Genomic DNA, 21,443 nt, shown 5'->3' with positions numbered 1-21,443 from the left:
CTGTCCATGGTTGTCTGGCTCAAGAGCTGAGTGACATATGTTATGCCGTTCATAGCCACGGCGAGGTATGGGGTGCTAGGTTTGATAAAAACAGTTAACGTTGTTGTAACCTGGGTTATTGGGCTCGAATGTACTTTATACAGGTCGTAAACTGTAGTATCCAGTAGAGGGACGATGAGTTCAAATAGTATTCTTCCTTTGGTATACGTTACATGAAATTTCGCAATTCCGCTGAATTGTTCCGAAAGTATTTCTGTAGGTGTCAGGGGAAATTCATAAGTGGTAGAATCCATTATTTTCCTGGCTGCATCTAGTAGCTGTTGTGGCGACAAAATTGCCGGATGAAGAGTCCCTTGTTTAGCAAAAAGAATAGCATCTATGATGATGATCAGGCTTGAGTGATATTCCTGAATGGCTTTGTCCAGTTGGTCAGTCCACCCTAACAAGAGGTTCCTGATCTCCATTCCTTTGATTTCAGTCTGAGTTTTATGTAATTCTTTCCCCAGAGTGATAACCTCATTCATTATAAAGTGAGCTTCTAACGTTGTGTTTAGGAGTTGTGCGTGGAGGTTGTCGAATTCAGAACGCATGATGTAAGTTTGATTTGCTATTATTTCGGCCATCTGTCCTTGACCGGTGTATAATTTATCCAATTCTTGGTTGTAATAGTGAGCATCGTCTTCTGTGAGGGTCCCAAACAGTACCTTGCTAATTGTTCCAATGAAAGAAAGAGGAGCGCTTCTTCTGATTCTAATCCTGTGGTATTGTTCCTTGGGGATGTCTCCCGTAAAAGCCTTCAAGAGATCGCTGTATCTGTCTGTCTGCGCCAGCTTGTCCCGCAATTGTTGTCCATACAGTTGGCTTGGGCAATTGGTGAAGTTATGATCCTTGCAAATCATTTCAATCTGGTGCAGGTGTTCGTCCAGCATTGGGCGGTGTCGAAGATAGTTTTTGATTTCTATTGAGGTAACCAAACGCCATTGAATATGGTAGATCTTCAGAGGTGGTAATTTTTCAAAGTACAATCCCGTGTTCTGTTCAAATGTCGTTATTCCAACGTCATCTGATGCGTCCAAATTCATCGCCAACCCGATGAACAGCAGTAGCGTGGTAATTCGATCCATGATTGTTATCTGCAAGGATAGAGGTTGTGTTATTCGGAATATGCGATTTTGAGTTTATCTTGATGTTTAGTGATGATTTTATTATTTTCTGCTTTTAAGACGACATTGTTTAAATCGGTTACGTATATTATTTCATATGGCCCGACATAATGGGGATCTAATTTGCTTCTTGGTTCCTTTAATACGTAAGCTGAGTCTCCAATTTTGAATTGAACTGGTCTTGCGTGTCTATCGTAATATCGTTTGGATCGTTCCTTTGCGGTGTTTAAATTATCTGCTGCTATGTTGCGGGTTTCAGTCAGTCTTGTGATTAGATGAGTGAGGTAAGTTCCATAAGTATTCAATTCTTCTCCTTCTGGAAAAGAACTTGGTTGTCGGGCTGGTTTTCCAAAGATCAGCTCGTGCGGGGTGAAATTGGTAGCTTCGTGAACTGACGTGTTGTAGGATAGCGTTGCGAAAGGTAGGTACAGGTCCCAGTCCTCGTATGAATCCATGTAATGTTTTAAGTATTCTATAAGTACGATATGACTTCTCTCCAGAGAACCATTGGTTTGTGGTCTGTAACCTGAAGTAGTAACTTGTTTAATTTTGAAAATTTCTGCCAAGGGCGTCATGACTTTTCCCATAAAGCTTGTTCCTCTATCCGTTAAAATTTCACGAGGTGTTCCGAAAATTGAAATGAAATGTCTCGCGAACGCATCAGCTATGGTTGTAGCTTTGATGTTTGGTAGTGCAACGGCTATGCAATATTTGGTCAAGTCATCCTGCATGGTTAAGATGTGGCGGTTTCCCCCAGAAGTCTCAGGGAGTGGTCCAACAGTGTCTAGAGCGATTTTATCAAACGCTTCCAATGGTGTGTCTGTGATTAGCATCGGTTGTCGAGTTTTCGCTCTTACTAACTTCTGTTCCTGACAGCTTTTGCATTTCCTGATGAACTCTTGAATATCATTTCTCATTCCTGGCCATGAATATTTTGCTCTTATACGTTTGTAGGTTTTGTTACTCCTTTATGTCCTCCTAATAAACTGCTATAGGCTTCCTCTATTATTTGTTTTCGGATGTTTTCAGATGGTAACCTTATTGTTCCCAGGCATAGGGTAATCTCTATGCTGGTATCTTTAAATACTTTATTAATCAGGGCTTGATATCTCTGAATGGTAGGTCGATCCTGCTTCCTGGTTATAGTCAGTCGAATATTTGTTGTCCTGGTTTCTCTGAGAGCGGTTCTCAAGTTTTGCAGTACCGAAACGACGTCTTCTTCTTTGATTTCTTCCCAAAAATTCCGTGTAACAAAAACGGTAAAGATTTGAAATTCTTGCCTGGATGTGGTAATGACTTGTCCTTTCTTTGGATTATTGTTGCAGAGGTCCTCCTTTCCGAGATAGCCAACATCGACAAGCATTCTTCCTCCAGGATCAATTAGTTGGCAATCTGCGGATGTCAAGTGTGCGTAGTTTTCCTTTGTGGTGATGAGCGTTTCTTCGCAATTTATTATTTTACAGCGGCCGTGATCATCTTGTTCTTCTTCCGATGATGAGTCTTCTGGGTGTGATGATAATGAGTCCGCTGCTGATTCATAGCAGATGGGCAGAGTATTACTAAAGTGCATTGAAGTGCTTTCTTGAATTTGTGTACCCGGTGGAGTCTGCGGTCTGGCAGGTTGTAGGGGTGGTTGTAAACCTTGGACATCTGGTCCGTCTGTTGGTGGTGTAGGAGGGTCAGGTAGTTCCACGACAGTAGACGCAGGCCTTATGGTAGTCTGACTGTTTTCCTCTTCGTCGAAAGATATTAAATCTTCAGTATTTTGTGGAGTCTCGGAAGTGGTTGGACTTGGTATGAAATGACCAGCGGTTTGAGTGGAATGCGCTATTGGCATAAATGGAGAGGTTAGGTTGATATCATCCCGTAGTTCCAACAGATTTTGTGAAGGGGTAGGTAATGGTGATTTTATGATTGGTGCGATCCTGTCGGTTGGATCTTGATGTATTTTTCTTCTTCTAATTGATCGGGGTTGAGGCGTGATTGTCGCTTCATCAGAACTGCTGGTATCTTCCGTGTATGTTGGTCTTTTCTCCCGATCTCGTCACAATTCATGGATGCGTCGACCAATGGTATCCGGCTGAGGGTCCGGGTTTGGTATTGGCACTGTGAACTCCTTGTCTTCTCGTGGAATCAAAGGGAGACAGACTGTAGGAGGGTTCCGGGATAAAGCGTCTGCGTTTTTGTTTATTTTCCCAGGCTTGTGAATAACATCGTACTCGTACTCTAAGAGTCTTAATTTCCATTTTACTAGCCGTGAAGTGGGGTCTTTAACTGAATGTAACCAAACCAGCGGTCGATGATCCGTGACAAGTGTAAATCTTCGTCCGAAGACATATGGTCGGAAATACTGTACTGCGTATACCATGGCTAGACACTCCTTTTCCGTTGCTGAATAATTTCTTTCGGCTGGATTCAAACTTCGAGAAGCGTATGCAATTGGTAAGTCTCGTCCAATTTCCCCTTGGCTTAAAACTGCCCCAATCGCATGATCCGAAGCATCCGTCGTGATAACAAATGGTCGTTCAAAATCTGGATATTGTAATATTGGTTGTGTACAGAGTTCTTTACACAATAGTTCAAAACTCCCTTGTTGTTCTTCAGTCCATTGGAAAGGGGTTCCTTTTCCCATTAGCTGAACTAGTGGTTTTGCCTTTAGAGAGTAATCCTTGATGAATCGGCGATAGTATCCCGTCAGTCCCAGAAACTGTTACACATTCTTCTGTGTTTTTGGAATCGGAAAGTTTTTTACGGCGTGAAGTTTCCTAGGATCTGGTTTAACCCCGTCAGCAGACAAAATGTGTCCCAGATAGGCAACCTCTTTGCGTAGGAATTCGCATTTATTAGTCTGTAGAGTAAGTCCATATTCCCTGAGGCGATCGAATAGTTTTTTAACTTTAATTTCGTGTTCACGCAGCGATGAAGAAAAAACAATCATATCATCTATGAACACAAGTACGTTTTCCAGGCCTGATGTTACCCGGTTCATGACGCGTTGGAATGTCGGCGGTGCGTTCTTCAAACCAAAAGGCATACGCACAAACTCGAAATGTCCATGTGGGGTTGTAAACGCGGTCTTCTGTCTGTCCTTTGGGTTCATTTCAATCTGATGAAATCCATTTGCCAAATCAAATATTGAGAAGTATTTTGCTCCGCCTACCTTGTCTAGTATTTCTGGAATATTAGGTAATGGAAACTTGTCGCCTGTTGTTTTTTCGTTTAATGCACGAAAGTCGATTACCATTCGCCAACGTTTGTTACCATCGGCGTCCGGTTTCTTCGGTACAATCCATAAAGGAGAATTGTATGGTGAGGTGGATGGTCTAATAATACCCTGCGATAGCAGAGCTCCAACCTGTCGTATCTCCTCCTGATGTACTGGTGGGTACCGATACTGTCTAGTATTAATCGGAATGTCGTCTGTTGTGTAAATGGAGTGATGAAAATTTGGAACCTTGCCCAGGTTATCTCCAGGTAGGAAAAATCTATCAGAAAATTCCCTGACAATTTTGAACACATGTTGTCGTTCTTCAGAGTTTAGATGATCGGTCCTTAAAAGATCTTGGATACGTGTAGTTCTGTCTTCCTTTGTTTCATTTGCTAGGTACGAAGGAATAGGATCGTCATCTGATGAGTCAAAAATCTCATACGGATGTATGCGTTGTGGTTCAATGTCGATTTCGATTTCGTCTTCTCCGGTGTTTGTGGCTAGGACATAGCAAATTCCATCATGATTGCAGACTGCTGCTTCTCCAATGTAGACCTGTTCAGGAGTCTTGATTCGTGCTAGGTACCCTTCCATAACCTCCGGATTTGCGACTGGAACTGCAATTTGGAGAGCTGTGCGTCCTCGTAATCTATGTTTAATTGGCAATACTGGATGCAGTTCCATCTCCTCAGCGTTACTGAAGAATATAGGTTTAATAGGTTGGTTACGAGTTACCAAGGTTTTATGGTAACAGGAAATTTCAGCCCCTTCCTGTAATAAAAAAGGGCTTCCTATGAGTCCATCAGCGGAAATAGGCAAGTCCTCTACTACGTAAAATTCCGTAGCAGATCCATTAATTTGCAAACTGGTAGTTCCCAAGGTTCGGATCGTAGATGATGCGAGCCCAGCGATTTTAAGACCTTCCTTCGATGTGATTCCGGCCTTTTCTCCTAGAGCATGAAGAACTACCAGATTTACAGAAGCTCCTCCATCAATTAGAAATTCTCCCGTTCCTTTTTCCAGTTCTGGAACCTTGATCCTGATGCGTGGGGTTGGTGCTTCTTTGATTCGTTTTCCTGCTTCTGGTCTGCAAATCGGACCATTTTCCGGCGATCTTCGTTGCGTACGCTCACCGCCTCGCCGTTTGGGTGAGCGTTGTTGGAGTTTAAAGGTTTCCTCAAAGGTGAGAAATTCCCTCGTGACTCCCTTCGATACTGGAATCGGGGTCTTTCGCGGCGAGGTGATTTTTCACAATCCTTCCAACCGTGTCCGACCGTACTGCAGTTTGCGCAATAAAAGTTGTAAACATCGTGTTTGGTGTTGAACGGCTCGTCATATTTTGGCGCCTCCGGTGAGTGGTTTGGAGAGCGTGAATAATCATGCTTACGTAAAGTCAACGCCGTTGCACGCGAAGCTCGTTCTTCGAACTCCGGTTCGGAACCAGATGTGCTGCGATCCCTTGGTCTTTGCCGATAGGGTGACGGTGACTGAGGGTACACACGCCTGTGTTCCTTCTCTCGAGGACGTCTCCAGCTGAGAAAATCCTCTTCTCTACGACGACTAGGTGATGCCTTCTCCTGAATCTGTCGTCGGTTCTTGAGGCGACGTTCAATTTGTAACACAGCTTCGTACGCCTCTTCTAAAGTTTTAATCTTTTTGTCCAGAGCGGCGATTCTCCAGGCCACACGCTCCGGTAAACCCTCAAGGAAATTCTCCAAGATGTCCATTTCCATCTCCTTGATGAGCTGATCCACGTTGGTCGTGTACTTCTCGCGGATCGCGATACGAGATCCATGGGCAAGTTTGCTGGCTCTGTCGATGTACTTCCTTAGTGATTCGTCCTCACGGATTTTAAGGCGCGAAACCTCAGCTTGGAAATACGCCAAGTTCTTCCCAGGAGCGTATCGTTTTTTCAAATGTTGTAACAATTGAGTTACATTGTTGAATTGTTTATCTTGGATACTAATCCGCGCCGGACCGGTGAGTTTAGTCAACACGATACTCAGATACTCTGTTTCCGACGTATCTGGTATTAACGCGAGCCCGTTTTCTACACTCTGAGCGAAAACCGACAAAGCTGGATTCTCGCCATCGAAAGTGGGTATCGGCGCGGTAGCGAATTGAATACAATTACGCTGTGTTAACAAGGCCATAGAATTAGCCATTGTTAAGGTAAGATTCGCGACTTCGTCAGCCGAAAGCCTGGTTTCTGGCATTTTAACGCGAATATCCTATAGAACAATTATAATACAAGTCCAGTTGTATCCACGGTATCCTTACGGATATTTATTCAGTGGATCCCACCGCTGTCACCAGTTTTGTTACGAGCCGGAGGGGGCGGCTGCGTAGCCGGGGCTTAATTTAGGTAAATGGTAATTGTTAATGGCTTGACCAGTGTTGTTATTAACACTGGGAGCCTAAGGAAGTAGACGTGGAGACGAACCTACGTATGGCTAACGTAGGGAGCTCCAGGAGGTTGGCTATGGTGGACGAACCTACGTATGGCTAACGTAGGGAGCCACAGGAAAGGTGTAGAGTGGAGGACGAACCTACGTATGGCTAACGTAGGGAGCCTCATGAGAGTGATATGCGGACGAACCTACGTATGGCTAACGTAGGGAGCCGCAGGAAGCGTTAGTATTAGGTCTCGTAACTTGATTGATGTACCTAGAGCGGTAAAGGTACACCTTAGTGGGTTTCTGGACAGTAAATATAATTGTACAATAGTATGTAAATTAAACTAGTATGAGTTTATTCTCTATTCCGGACCTTACAATTGTTGTGTGTAATTGTCGCGGTATTCAATGAATTGAACTCTAGGTTGCACGTTTGAAATGAGTTGAATAAATAAAGTTTAGTTTCGATTCCGCGAAGCAAGAATCTAATCCTTCTCGGTTTTCACGAACACGAGCAAACGGGGGCGGATTACAACGATTATAATAATGCTTAACAGCCGACAACGTACTGTATAGTTACTGTGAGTGCTTGAAAGGGACTTGAATACCCGATCTCGCAGAGTTTCCTCGTTGCAGAGATTATCCGAAAAAGAACGTACTGACGTGTATCGTACTGATTCTAGACTTCAACTAGACCCGAGGTGCCCTTGTCGCCACCCTTTTTATACTCAAAAACTAGAGTAAAAAGGGTGGTGGGGACTGACTCTACGTGACCCGTAGGACCGCGCCCTTGCTTTGCGTTGGTCTCGAATTTTCTAGAAGACGATTGGTGTCGGGTGCACACATTCGATTCCATATAAGGAAATTTCTTGAGAAGGGTTTGTAACACCATATAAGGAAATTTCCAAGACGGATACGTAACACTTGCAAGTCTTTCTCTCCTTGTTTATCCTTCTTGCGTTATCCTTTTCTATGTTCGGAAACATCAAAGTACGACGGATTCGTGATGCTGGTAGGGGTAGAATGAATGAAATAATACACATAACGTAAGTACGCGACCATGAAACTTATAGGAATGAAAACTACATAACATAATAATTTCAAGAAGGGAATAAGAAATAAAGAAATGTAATGATTTATAATGTTTATTTATACATATATATATTTTTACTATATGTTAACAATAATAGGCCGCCCGCCGCCGCCACCTCCTACCGACCCTCTTTCCTCTTCTACCTCCACGGCGGTCACCGTATAGCATTTTTTTGCTTACTTTTTTCATCTGAAATATAATAATGACACCCTGTATATGCAGGTACAATTATATTAAAATTCATTATTATATTTCAGATGAAAAAAATTTCAATAATACGTGGCTGGAATGGCTGCCATGGTAACCGACGATGTAGACGTCGCGGAGAAAGAAGAGGCATTGTTTATATTTATTGATTATATTTCAATCAATAAATATTGTATATTATAGATCAATTTACATGTTCCTATAAGTTTTATAGTCGTTTACGTTATGTGTATTACAGAGTCTCATCGAATCTGTCGTAGCGTGTGACTATATTTCCGCCGATCGGCCCTACGTTGTTTCATTCGTGATACTCCTTCTCTTTCTTTCGCGCTCTCCTTTTCTATGTCCGCCAGGAATCAAAATCTCGCTCGGCTCAAGCAAATTCATTTTGCTAGATGGTCACAGATGCGGCAACACCGCGTTAGAACTCTCAAATGATGTGATTTGGTAACTATGCCACCTCACTTTCGTTTCTTATTCTGCATAATGACGTTAGATGTCACACCGTCAAATGTCGAATTTCTCAATTATGTATTTTCACGATTGCCCGATTCTTTCTAATGGCGCTTACATCGATTCGGAGGAGGCCTCGAAGGAGTCTGTGCCCTTAAGCTTGGTAGCGAACACTGCAGGACGGTGTTGTCGCTCTAGAGCCAGTGTACACTGAGTTGCATTGAACTTGTCGCAGTGAAGTTGGCTATAAATTCACTAACACATTCACGCCGCAGCGTCGGTGAGCCAATGGCGAGATCGGTTCACCGACGCTGCGGCGTGAATGTGTTAGTGAATTTGTAGCCAACTTCACTGCGACAAGTTCAATGCAACTCAGTGTACTAGTAGGCCGCATCCAAGGAGCTTCTACTTTCGCTCGCTCGTTAAGCTTGGTTGCGAACCTGACACGTATGAGAACCGCTGCGAACCGGTAGTCGAGCGCTCCGAGTCCGACGCGGAACCTTTGCCGCCTTGCCGACAAAAGAATCTACACTACTGAAAACCTATGCGATAATCGTACCATAGACCCGTGTCGGACTACGATCAAAATCGAAGTGCCGTAGCTCTGCGCGGCACGCTCGTATTTATACCTGAAAACTGCTGACGTAGTAGTTTTTTCTACATGTACTTTTGATACCGGAAGTGTTTGGACTTTGACCTGCGTGTACGTGACTCCGCGCGTATCGCTATCTCTGTCTACGCATAGTTGCTATCTCTTTCTATTCTGCGCTCTGTTGCTATCTCTTTCTACGCGCTGTTGCTTTCTCTATTCCGCGCGCTGTGTCGATCTTTTATCGACGCGGTAGTTTTATCGACGCGACAATTATCGATCTATATAAATATTACTAAATACAAGATTCTTTTTTTTTAGTTACTAAATACGAAGATAATTATTATTATGGTAAATCACGAAAGATACAAAAATAAATAAATGAATTGCTTCAAAATTTAATTATATAAAAACGAAAAAATAAATAAATGTTTTAATAAATACTAATAATAAAATTCTTTTTATTTATTCCTCTTCTTGCGGGATGTTAAACTATTATAATTTAATAATACACGTTGTAACGTGGTGACCCCCGTGCCCCCCCCCCCCCCGTTACAATCGCTGTGCTTTCCCCCACCCATGCGCCCACCTAACACTAACCCATAACCCTTCCCTCACCTCACCCCTTTCTCCCCGCCCACCGGTGTCGGGCTGATGGAGGCGACCGACAGACCAACGAGGATCACCCTCACCAGGAACTTCGAGGCCGGCGGCAGATTCACCCCTCCAGCAGCACAGAGCACCGAGGAGCTCCCCAGAAATTTTGATGAAGCGGCCCAAATTGACACAAACGTCCACCCGGAGCCATCTGTCGCTGAGCCCAAAGACCTCAGCCACCCGTCAGAGCAGGAAGTCCGTCAGCCCCATCGACCCCGATCACCGGTGTATCGAAGATCGATAATCGATCAGTCCCGGGCCGGAACAGGCCCCCTTCCATAACCCCATCTCCTCCTCAAAACATCCCGCGACGGTCTCGTCGTCGCAGCGGCGAGCCGTTAATGAGCCTTAGGCTACGAGTCAGAGCGTGATAGAGATTTTGTTGAGAGATAGAAGGCGATATTATAGAGTTTGCGGAGTGTGATTGTGTATGGAAAGCGAGGTGTTTTGGTAAGCCCCCAAGTTTACGATTAGATTGTCCGAGTATTGGTAACGGCTACCCCTTTCTCGTTTTGGCCCTTGTTTTGAAAGCTACGCGTAACGTAGAGACCACGCGAGAACCCATCCCGACCCTGCACCTTCCTGTCCTCCACGATTTCCTCCTCGCGTACTCCCCCGCGAAACTGTGCGGACGAAAGTGCCCGAGACCCCTCCGTTGTGAATTCCCCAATACCCCTTTTTCCTTTTCTTGATTTCGGTTGCCACGATAAGTGGCTGGCGCCCAACAACGTTTTGTATTTCGCGACACCCCCTTATAGAGTGAACCCCCGAAAGGGTCACAACGTATGGAAGGTATATTTCAAAATTTGAATCGTATATTTTCTTTAACTAAGAACCAATTCCTATATTTCAAATATTCGAATAGTACGAATTCAAATAATGCGAACAATTTCTGGGATTTATTACCCGCACTAATCGAGATCTACCTGTACATATGTATGCTGGCATTGTGATTGAAATTCAAAAATTGTCTTATAACATGAAATTCGAGCGATAAGCAAGACTGACGCGCCAGATTACTGGAGAGGGGTAACACGCGACTCAACGTTTAATGCATTATCGTATAGGGAAACTTTGACGGCTTTTTTCTAGGAGAAGGGTTGATTTCCGGCATATGGTTCCTGTCAGATTTTTCATCCCCTCGATGAGCACTATACGATAAGCCAATAAAAAAATTTGACCTTGAAATTAGGGATCAAGGTCAATTTTGCGGTCGCTTTTTTTGACAGATCTCCGCCGATTCAGAGGTGTAGAATCACTCCACGTGGTCCGTGACATTTAATTTTTTTACACCCTGTACAGGGTATGACTAACCCTAACCCTAACCCTAACCTAGATTAGGTTAGTCATTTTCCGTGAAAATGCGTTCTTATCGACGTAATAGGGGGTTTCCGCACTTTTAGAATACCCTGTATATCTCGAGAACGGTTTATTTGCCAGTTCTGAAAATGGTCTCATTCGATTTCTCGTCCCTCAATTACTATAAATCCGAAGTTTGGTTGTCCTGGGGTGATGGGGCCTTTCGGAAGTATATCCCAGTTTTGAGTCAAATTTTTGTTAAATGGCATAAAATACGTCTAACAAGTGAGGGATATTGAACGCGTTACACATTATACGTGAATATTTTGACACCCTCTAGTTCAGTATGATCTATATTGGTACACTTAAGTACCATAATATAGGCAAAAACTTCCCAAAATTTCATTAAAATATTTCCAATAGAACCGAAGTTACAGATTTTTGATCGCCGAAAGCCGTTTTGTCCCTCTGTGCGCCGTCGCAATGCGATCTTATGCTAGAGTATCGCACGCCATGATGTTAAACCAACGCGAATATCAGTAACGGCGCATGTGCGTAACGTAATCCACATGGCTAATAGCGCCTCTAGCAGCAAAAATGTGTACGCATGACGTAGGTGTTAATGATACTGATCGAAATTTATCGATGAAGAAACAATTAATATCTCATAAATAAATACAGCGATTGAGGTGTTATTGGGCTCAAAAGAAAGAGAAAGACAAGCCGAAGCAGATTGTGTTATTAGAATGAAGTTCAGTTGCGTACTTTTCCTGCAACAGCAAATTATTTTTAGCATAACGCTCAAAACGCTCTGCTCCGGGATAATATACAGTATAGACTCGTTATAAGCAAAACGCTCGGGACCGGACGTTAGCTTATAACGTGTAGTTCCACCATTGTTTGATATTTGCCGACTGCTTCGAACGTAGAAAAGGACCTTGAGTGAAAAAGAGGACGGAGCGAAAACAAACTGTTCTATGTCGATGAGGCAACTGAACTTTGTTATTTTTCATTTTTTTTTTTTTTTTATAAAATGTTTTCCATGATATTTCTGACATTTTTCTCATTAAAATGATACCAAACACGATATAATTCGGACCATATTTACTTGAAACAACTTATTATGTATCATTATCATTTCTATTAAATTAGAAAAAAGTTTTATCTCAAGTATCTGTTCAATCAGCTACAGTATCACAATAACCAGTTTTTATTAGATTATATAAATATTTGCATTTCATTATAAAATGATAGTTTCATTTTATTGGTAGTCTTTTATTCTTAGATTTGTTACAATGTTTTGATAAATGTTGTACATCTGTTTTCTGTTCCTCTAATGTCCTGTTATTTAGGTGTTTGAACTTGTCTCGCCTAAAAGAAATGAACTTTGGATTATATTTAGAACAACATGACGTATTAATAATACTTAATTTTTTGAATAAGTTGTCTTACCTAAGAATAATAATTTCATTGCTTCTAGAAGCAATTCAGACGAACGCGGGATGCGGTTTTTATAACGCTCCAAACGTCTGAAAATATCTGCCAATTCCTGTTTTTCTTCTCTGTTTACTGGGATCCCACGTTCTTGTGTTCTGTCACATTCGTTGCTTTCTTCTTCCTGTTTTTCTTCCCATGGTTCTTCTCTTTCTTCATCCTTGTCTTCAACCCTTTCTTCATCCTTGTTTTGTCCCTGCTTTCGTCCGTATCATCAATCTTTCTTGAATATGTTTCTCCCTCCTCACTACACTCGTTCAAATATTCTTCAACTTCTTCGGAGGTTACATTATGCTCCGAAATGCTCGTCAAAAGTTGTTGCATTTCAGGTACAAGGTTTCCTTCCTCTTCTTGTTCTTCTTCTTCATCTGTTTTTGAAATGATTTTGTTCCAACAATTTCTGATGTTACTGCATGTCACTTCGCTCCAAGCTTCACTAATCATGTCTATGCAATCTTTTATTGTATATGTTTTAAAAAATTGTTCTACACCACTTCCGTAAGTGACAAGTCGCTGTGTTAATTTATGGCGTAAACTGCGTTTGAATTTAGCAATAATTTCTTGATCCATTGGTTGGATCAAAGATGTGGTGTTAGGTGCTAAATATTTGATTACAAAATGGTCATCCTGCACGTAATTTATTGGTAGTTTATGACTCGCACAATTGTCAATTATTAACACAACTTTTCCGCATAATCCATTTTTGTTAAGGTTCGTGAATAAAAATAGCCACAGCGTTGAAAAGTAATTTAATTGAATAAAGTAACTGATACATAAAGAAAATCGACCGCTTGCTTGGGACACGCACGCAAGGAGTGTGTGAGAGATCGTGCGCGATCAGCTGACGCAGCGTCGCGCCCGATCATGCGCACACACGTTCGCCACCGCGTCTAGTGGCACGCGCCAAATTCAAACAAAAGAAAAATTTACATTCCTTTCCTTATACATACATATTATCTTAACAATTTTCTAACTGATGTTGTCTAACAGATTTTTTAAAACAATTATCCACCCAATCTAAGAATAAAGTTTGGCTCATCCATGCATTAGCTTGAACCCGGAAGTCGATTCATAAAATGTTTTAATGCCCTTGGCTGTTTATATTTATAAATTAAAAAGGGCATAAGTTTATGTGTTCCGGTTGCATTGGCGCACAGTCCTATCGTGAGTCTTTCTTTTTTCATTTTATGGCGACTTACACACTTTTCCGTTGCACTCACCAGGGTTCCGTTGCACTCAGTGACAAAGCCTTCCACAGCAGTGCGCTTTCATCCATGTTATATACATTTTCAGGATTTATTTCTTCGTCTTCCATGAAAGTTTGGAAGCCAGCCACAAATTGACGTGTTCCATTTTCGTCGGCACTGGCTTTTTCACCGTATACACGAACTAATCTGATGTTGTTGCGTCTTTTAAATTTTGCGAGCCATCCCTTGCTCACTTTAAATTGGGAAGGGGCTCCAAACTCCTCTTTCAATTCGGTTGCTTTTTCTATTAGCAGCGCGTCTGATATGTAGCCTCTTACGGTTCTCCTTTCTATAAACCATTTCAACAGGCGTTCCTCCAATTCCTTGAACTTTGGTTTTCTGACCCTCTGTCGTCACTTTGCCTTGGAATCTTGGTCTTCAAATTCACCAATCACCGCAATTTTTTGTTTTATACGACGAACAGTGGTGTAGTGCACATTATATTTTGCAGCGACAGTTGTGATGGAAGATGTCTCTAGATCCTTGAGAACGTCCAGTCGCTGTTGCATCATTAACGACAATCTTTTTACACCTGCCATCACTATAGCTTACACTAACACTAAATATAAATTACAACTAATCAAAAAGTAGAAAAAAAGCTAAGTCTAATTGTTCTTATAAATAAGGGATCGAAAGAGTTTTTATCAGATTAGTTCACATTGCACGCTAAGTTGTAACACTCACAGAATTGTATCTTAACCGTACTTCTAACTCGCGGCGATGGTTCAAGAAGAAGTGTCAAGTCTGACGAACCGTGGTCGTCCACTTCCCCGATTTTTGCCACCAACCCTTCCTCGCGCCCTTAGCGTGATTTTTCCTTGGAGAGGGTGGGGCACTACCTAAGGATACGTGAAGACCTCGAAAGTCAAAGTTTTTCCATCTAGGTTGACCCTCGAAGGCCAAGTACCGTTGGTCGACCGCTGTCGAATTTACCCTTCGGAAAAACCGTTTATGACATGTTTTTAGCTATAGAGAACGAAACGAAATTAGAAATTCTAAATGTATTGTGTGAGAAAGGTAAATGACTATTGCCGGCAATAGTGAAAATATCTAAAAACTCAAAAAGATTAAACATTAAATAGACTTTCTAAAGGTCAAGGCCCGTAAATTCAGAACGTTCATTTCGGACATTCGGATTGTTCACAAGCTCGCGACAAGCGATTTACAATCTTTTACGGGCTCTTCTTATATTTTTCTATACGAGTCTTAGCCGGTCTAAACAAACGCCTAAACCTTCCTGTTGGGTTGGTATCGCGTTTCTTCATGACTTACTCCTCTGTATCTCAGACAAGCCCCCTGCTGCGTACGTGTCGGCGAGTCACCACCAACCCTAACAGGGGCTCTGAACTGTCTTGCGCTCTGTCCCATGCACCACAGGTCAACAAGACCATAAACTGTCATAAACCGTCATAAACTGTCTTTCGAAATCCTCGCACATTGTGTTTCGCATCGGACCGAACAAATATACAGTAAAACTTGAATATATGCAACAAACATTGGGATCCAGGCGTTGCATATATCCAGTCGAGGTGTCGAATCTCGGGTTACACGTGACGAGCAGCCAAGCGTGAACGTAGAAAAGGACAGACTATAAACTATAAAACTTTTTTATTTTTGACTTTTTTTTACTGAAACTTTTACTAACGCATTGGTGAAATTTTTCTGATTAAAATGATACCAAACACGATATAGTTTGAATTATAATTACTTGCCAAAATTGATGTTAAAAGTTGGCGAAAAGCAAAGGAGGATTGGAAATGAAAACCGGTTGCGGCGTCGGCTCGGGTTTCAAACGTTGCATATATCCAAGCGAGGTGCCGATTCTGGGCATTTAAACGTTGCATATATCCAAGCGAGGTGTCGATTCTGGGCATTTAAACGTTGCATATATCCAGTCTTGGTGTCGATTCTGGGCATTTAATGTTGCATATATCCAGTCTTGGTGTCGATTCTGCGTCCGTACAAATCGTTTGTACCGTGCCGCGTTACCTATTCTACGTTCGTACACAACATGCGACGTGTTGCATGTTGCATGTTGCGTGTTTGATGTATCTTTGGTGTACGGCCTGCGTTATACATATGTAGCCAAATCATATCGTGTTTGGTACCATTTTAATCAGAAAAATCTCACAAATGCGTTAGTAAAAGTTTCATCAAGAAAAAGTTAAAAATAAAAAAGTTTTATCGTTCAATTAGTATTAGTCACAACGATATTACGGTCGGATCATATTACACGGTTTCCTAGCCGAGCTGCTCGGTTCGGCTTAGGGGGATCCCCCCAAGTGGAGGGGATAGCGATGTTGCATATATCCAGACAAACTTTTGTTGCATATATCCAGGTTTTACTGTACATATAATAATTACTGTTATTGCAAAATCCGATTCTATACCGCTACTCTGTAAGGAATACACCGATTGCGATGAAACTTTTCACATCTCGTACATCTTTCCACCATAATTTCATTTACAGAAATGTATGTAACTTCTTATTGTTAATAACTATCGTTATTGCAAAAAAACCTATTCTTTAGGGTTATTCTGCAAGGAATGCAGCGAGCGCGATTTTCCAAACTTGTCTCTGCAAGACTTCGTCAGTTTCTTTACTAATTGGTCGCTAATAATAAAACAAATCAAAAAAAGGCTTGGCTTGCTTCTTCACATAACAGGCGCTGGAAGCTGATTTGGACTGTTTCTTTGCAAAAGCAACTGTCGTAATCTTTGCATTTCTGCGAGTGCTCTCTCGTCATGAGGTTTAACGAGCACTTTGTTTGGTGCTAAATCAGATAAAACTAGACCATCTAAACTTTTAACACAACTAAGTGCAACGTAAATTTGGCCTTTTGCAAACTTCTTTTTGCCAAGATCAATTATAGCTTTGTTCAATGTAGTCCCTTGTAATTTGTGCACCGTTACTGCCCAACTTATCGTTAGAATAAGTGGTAACATTCTGCGCTCGACGTCTCCAAATCCTTTTGTCGCTTGAAACGTTGTTGAAACTGGAGATATTGGAATGTTACCATCAATATCTTTGAATCTATTACCAATGGATTCGTCGTCAAATTTTATAAGTACTGAATCCGGTAATTCTCCCTGTTCTGGTTGATCTCTTCGATGTGCCGGCCATGTAAATTTCTTTACTATTCCCATTGCGCCGTTTATCAAACCATCAGAAATTGATAGGTTTCGTCGCAGCATAATTTGAGATCCCTCAGTTAATGTTATTGTATGTGCAACGTCCCGGAATTACTCGCGAGCACGCTAGTGCGCCGACGCGTAGGGAGAGCGGTTCCCTAAGAGAAGGCGACTCGTATCTTTATATATATATATTATATATATTAAAGGAAGGGATTATAGGTTCGGGTGGCACACGGTAAAGGAGTAAAATCCAACGTTAATTCCTTTCTCAAAATAATATGTGTGTGTTTTATTCAAGAAATTATGTGTTGTTTGTTTATAATATGATAATAATAAAAAGGTAAGTAATATAAAAGGAATATTGAACGTAATTAAATAATGTAGTTAAATTATGAATTTAAATAATGAATTGAAGTAATGTAATATTGAATTGAATTAATGTAGTTAATTAACAAATGTTGCACCCTGTGTTTGAAATACAAAAAGAAAATAATAGTATTAGTAATGTACAATGAGTACGCCCTGGATTGAAAAATACAAAGAAACTAACAATCGTGTTTGTGCTAAAATTGGAATACAATAAAAGAAAATTAGATTATTAATTACAAAAAAATAATTCAACCTAAAATAAAAATACAGAGGAAAATAAATTGATTAGTAGACGCGGTTCTAGATACGATTATAAAACTTGAATTTATAATTTAATATAATTTAATATAATTTAATATAATATAAATGATTTGAATGATTTGTCGGGAAATTGGCCAAGATCCGTTCTGACGCTGTAGGAGTTGGCTCGTTCGGCCGCAGTTCGGTTTCTGGGCAACTTAGCCGTCACTGAACAGGCCGCATCCAAGGAGCTTCTGCTTTTGCTCGCTCGTTAAGCTTGGTAGCGAACTCTGCAAAACGGTATCGTCGCTCTAGAGCCAGTGTACTGATAGGCCGCATCCAAGGAGCTTCGGCTTTCGCTCGCTCGTTAAGCTTGGGTGCGAACCTGACACGTAAGAGAACCGCTGCGAACCGAAAGTTGAGCGCTCCGGGTCTGACGCGGAACCTTTGCCGCTTTGCCGACAAAAGAGTCTAAGATTACTGAATTCTATACAAATCGTATTATAGACCCGTCTCGGACTACGATCAGAATCGAAGTGCCGTAGCTCTGCGCGGCGCGCTCGTATTTATACCTGAAAACTGCTGACGTAGCAGTTTTTTCTACCTGTGTTTTCAATACCGGAAGTGTTCGGACTTTGCCCTGCGCGTACGTGACTCCGTGCGTATCGCTATCTCTGTCTACGCGCTATTGCCGTCTCTTTCTACTCTGCGCTTGTTCCTATCTCTTTCTATTCGCTATTGCTGTCTTTCTCTATTTATTTCGCGCGCTGTGTCGATCTTTTATCGACGCGGTAGAATTATCGACGTATATTTTAAAGTATATAAAATTTTTGTAAATATTAATAAATATAAAATTCTTTTTAGTTATTAAGTATGAATATAATTATTCAAATCAATATAGTACAATAATAAATAAAACGAACTGTTACAATTTGTAATTATATAAAAACGAAAAAATGAATAAATATTTTAATAAATACTAATTATTAATTGTTGTTGTTCATTCTTCTTCCTGCTGGATGTTACATATGTAACAGTCCGCCACAATTATTTACATTTACAGGTATGACATTTTCTGGTGGCCTTTTTCCATATGTAGCTGCCTCACGGGACTCATCTATTGAATCAATGACGTACATTCAACGTGATTTTGCTAATTCATCTGTCATTTTTGAGTTATATTCATCCACTAATTTTATCGTTGGGAATATTCTTACTGCTGCACCATCCTCGAACTCTCCGGTCAGGGGAACTCTTCCTCGTTCGCATAGTATTTGTAGTTGAGAGGTTGTCACTTCTCCAAACCGAAGGTTATTCAGTAAGTCGATAAACTCAACGTCATCTCTTTGTCGCATATTAATGGTGAGTTCGCAGAATGAAAATTGGTGCCATAAATTAATTTCTGCAGTACACCAATGTGGCTGTTCAAAACACCAGTGTCCTTTTACTGGGGGCAACTGCATGATATCGCCGAAGATAAGTACATTTACGCCGCCAAATAGTTTATCATTGCTTTTGAATTCTTGCAATCTTAAATGAATTATTCGTAAATTCTCATAAGATACCATTGATATCTCATCCATAATCAACCACCTTGTATGACGCCACTTTCGTCTCTCCTGTTCGAGTCTTTGTCCTGCCAGTCGCCGATACGTCATTGCAGTACCTTTTTCAATAGGCAAGGGGATCATGGAATGCAGAGTTTTCCCGAATATTTGACGCGCGGCGCACAGTGGGGCAAAAAACTTACCTGCGGACAAATCAATTTTGAGGCTACACTTTTCATTCGATTTGGATACTTTTTTTCCAGTGAAAGCTAATTAAATTCCGAAGAAATTTGTAAGAGTAGATTTTTGATATAAGTTTTTAAAATTTTTTTATTCAGCAACAAAATTAAAAAAATTTTTTTTAACTTTTTCTAAACACGGCTTTTAAAAAGATTCTCGGATTTCTTTTTTAAATAGGTTTATTATTAGTGTAAGAAACTGTTTGGTAACAATTTTCAGTGGTTTAGAATAAATAAAAAAATTGGTTTTAATGTTATACGCGAATTAATGAACCGCATTCATTTTCAGACCCTTCAAATCTATAGGTTTGCTATAAAATGTTCCAGAAATTATCTTTTTTTTAAGATTAGTTAAAGATTGACGATAGCATAAAATAATTTTTATAAGCAAATGCACAGTTTGTCTATTTTTCCATGTATAAGATCAATTTTTTTCCAGAACTAACTACGGATATCTTGCTTATGACGATTTACCTTGTATTTTATTGATGCACAACTTTGTTTTCCTTAATTCTGTTGGCTTACGAAGGATCCAGAAGCAAGGCATTTGCTTCTGGAAGCAGTGGTCTCTCAGTTTTTTGGAACTGATACCTCAGACTTCCCAAATAAGGATTAGCAGAACACAGGAAAAGGTTCAACAAGTCTTCATTCAATTTGGTTGGGGATGATTTCCTTGTATTATTTTCCCGAAATCTCTTTAAATCTTTATTTTTCGCCTCTTGAGCCTCTTCTGATAACTGCCCAATTGGTATAACGAAGAAATCAATGATTTTTGCTCCATGAATTAAAATTTTGTGCATTGACGATGGCATGAAGTACCAACCATATTCCTTTACAAACAGTTCTGCAGTGTCGGTACTATGTTTGTGAAAGCGTTCCCCATGAATCGCTTTCCCACATGCTAAGACTTGCAAAATGATGTAAAGGTTTTTTAATAACTGTTTGTTTATACCCGTAATTTCTGATATTATTTCATAATTCTCAAAGAATTTCCTGGACGTATTTCCATAATTTTTATAAACCGTGCTGCTTCTAGCTTTTGTTTTCTGCATGTTTCAATTGTCATGATTATTGTCTCTAGCGACTCCATACTTTTGGTTTATATTATTGTTGGGTTTGCCTGTTAAGAGTCTATCAGTTTCTACGCCAAGGTTTGTACTCTTTCACACCTGTGATTATTTTCTGTTTGGTATACTTTTAAGCTTTTTAACTGTTGTAACGTTCTTTAGTGATTAGTTTTATATATATTAGTTTTAGTGATTAATTTTTGTGTACAAAACTGGTTTCAACTTCTAGTGGTGATTTGACATTTTGTGTAGTGAAAGATAGTTTTTCTCTATTTCTTGTACATTTTCGTTACTTCTCTTGAAAGCACTCACTTATCAACGTTATATTTAATAATTCAGTTCCACTAACATGAATTTTATCAAGTTAAAAAACAGGGAATTATCGGATATCCTGTTAATGTCGAGCTCTAAAGAAGTACATGAGTTGCTTAATTATTTAAAAGAAAAGTATAGTTTCTCTGAAACGTTGCAAGAGTTAGTACGAAAGAGACTAACTCAATATTTTATACCAACATTTAATAAGAGATTAAAGGCTTCTTTTTCTATTAAAGACAAGTTTCTACAGAATAATAAATCTTGGTTGGATACTGAATTTTCCGTTTCTGAAACATCCACCTCACAATCTCGAAAATCAAAAAGTTTTGAACAATGTTCAGAAAAAACAAAGAAGAGAAGAATTGAAGCATTAAAACAGTCGGTATCTGAAAATGAAGTTGATTTATTTCAAAATTTTCAAACAGTGGACAAGAACGTTGTGGCTAACATCATTAAAAAAGATGTATCAAATAAGGACACTATAGATATGGAATCTGCAACAACCCAGGACACATATAAATTTCCGATACCGTTTACTGATGACGAAGCACTTGGCCTATATATGGATTTGAAGTTAACAAAAAATAAGTATGAGCTTCTAAAGAAACTTTTAAAGAACAAAAATGCTGACATCCTTCCAAGTTATAAACATATTACAAATGCTAAAAAGAAGTGTTATCCTCCTAGTTCATCTATAGAAATTAATGAAACAGGTGCTACTATCC

General features: G+C 40.3%; 1 protein-coding gene across 1 annotated transcript; it reads right to left on the bottom strand.

The window, feature by feature from the left end:
- Nucleotides 1-12,631: 12,631 nt before the first annotated feature.
- LOC123988209 lies at nt 12,632-13,003 on the bottom strand. Its single transcript, XM_046287421.1, has one exon. The coding sequence runs from the start codon at nt 13,001-13,003 to the stop codon at nt 12,632-12,634; it is 372 nt and encodes a 123-aa protein (XP_046143377.1).
- Nucleotides 13,004-21,443: the final 8,440 nt, after the last annotated feature.

The sequence above is a fragment of the Osmia bicornis genome, chromosome 1, assembly GCF_907164935.1.
Source record: "Osmia bicornis bicornis chromosome 1, iOsmBic2.1, whole genome shotgun sequence".
Lineage (NCBI taxonomy): Eukaryota > Metazoa > Arthropoda > Insecta > Hymenoptera > Megachilidae > Osmia > Osmia bicornis.
The sequence above is the reverse complement of the archived record's forward strand: the minus strand, read 5'-3'. Positions and strand labels throughout refer to the sequence as shown.

What these genes read in the sequence shown, in the direction of transcription:
- LOC123988209 (XM_046287421.1), bottom strand. Translation starts at nt 13,003, where the DNA reads ATGATTAGTGAAGCTTGGAGCGAAGTGACATGCAGTAACATCAGAAAT.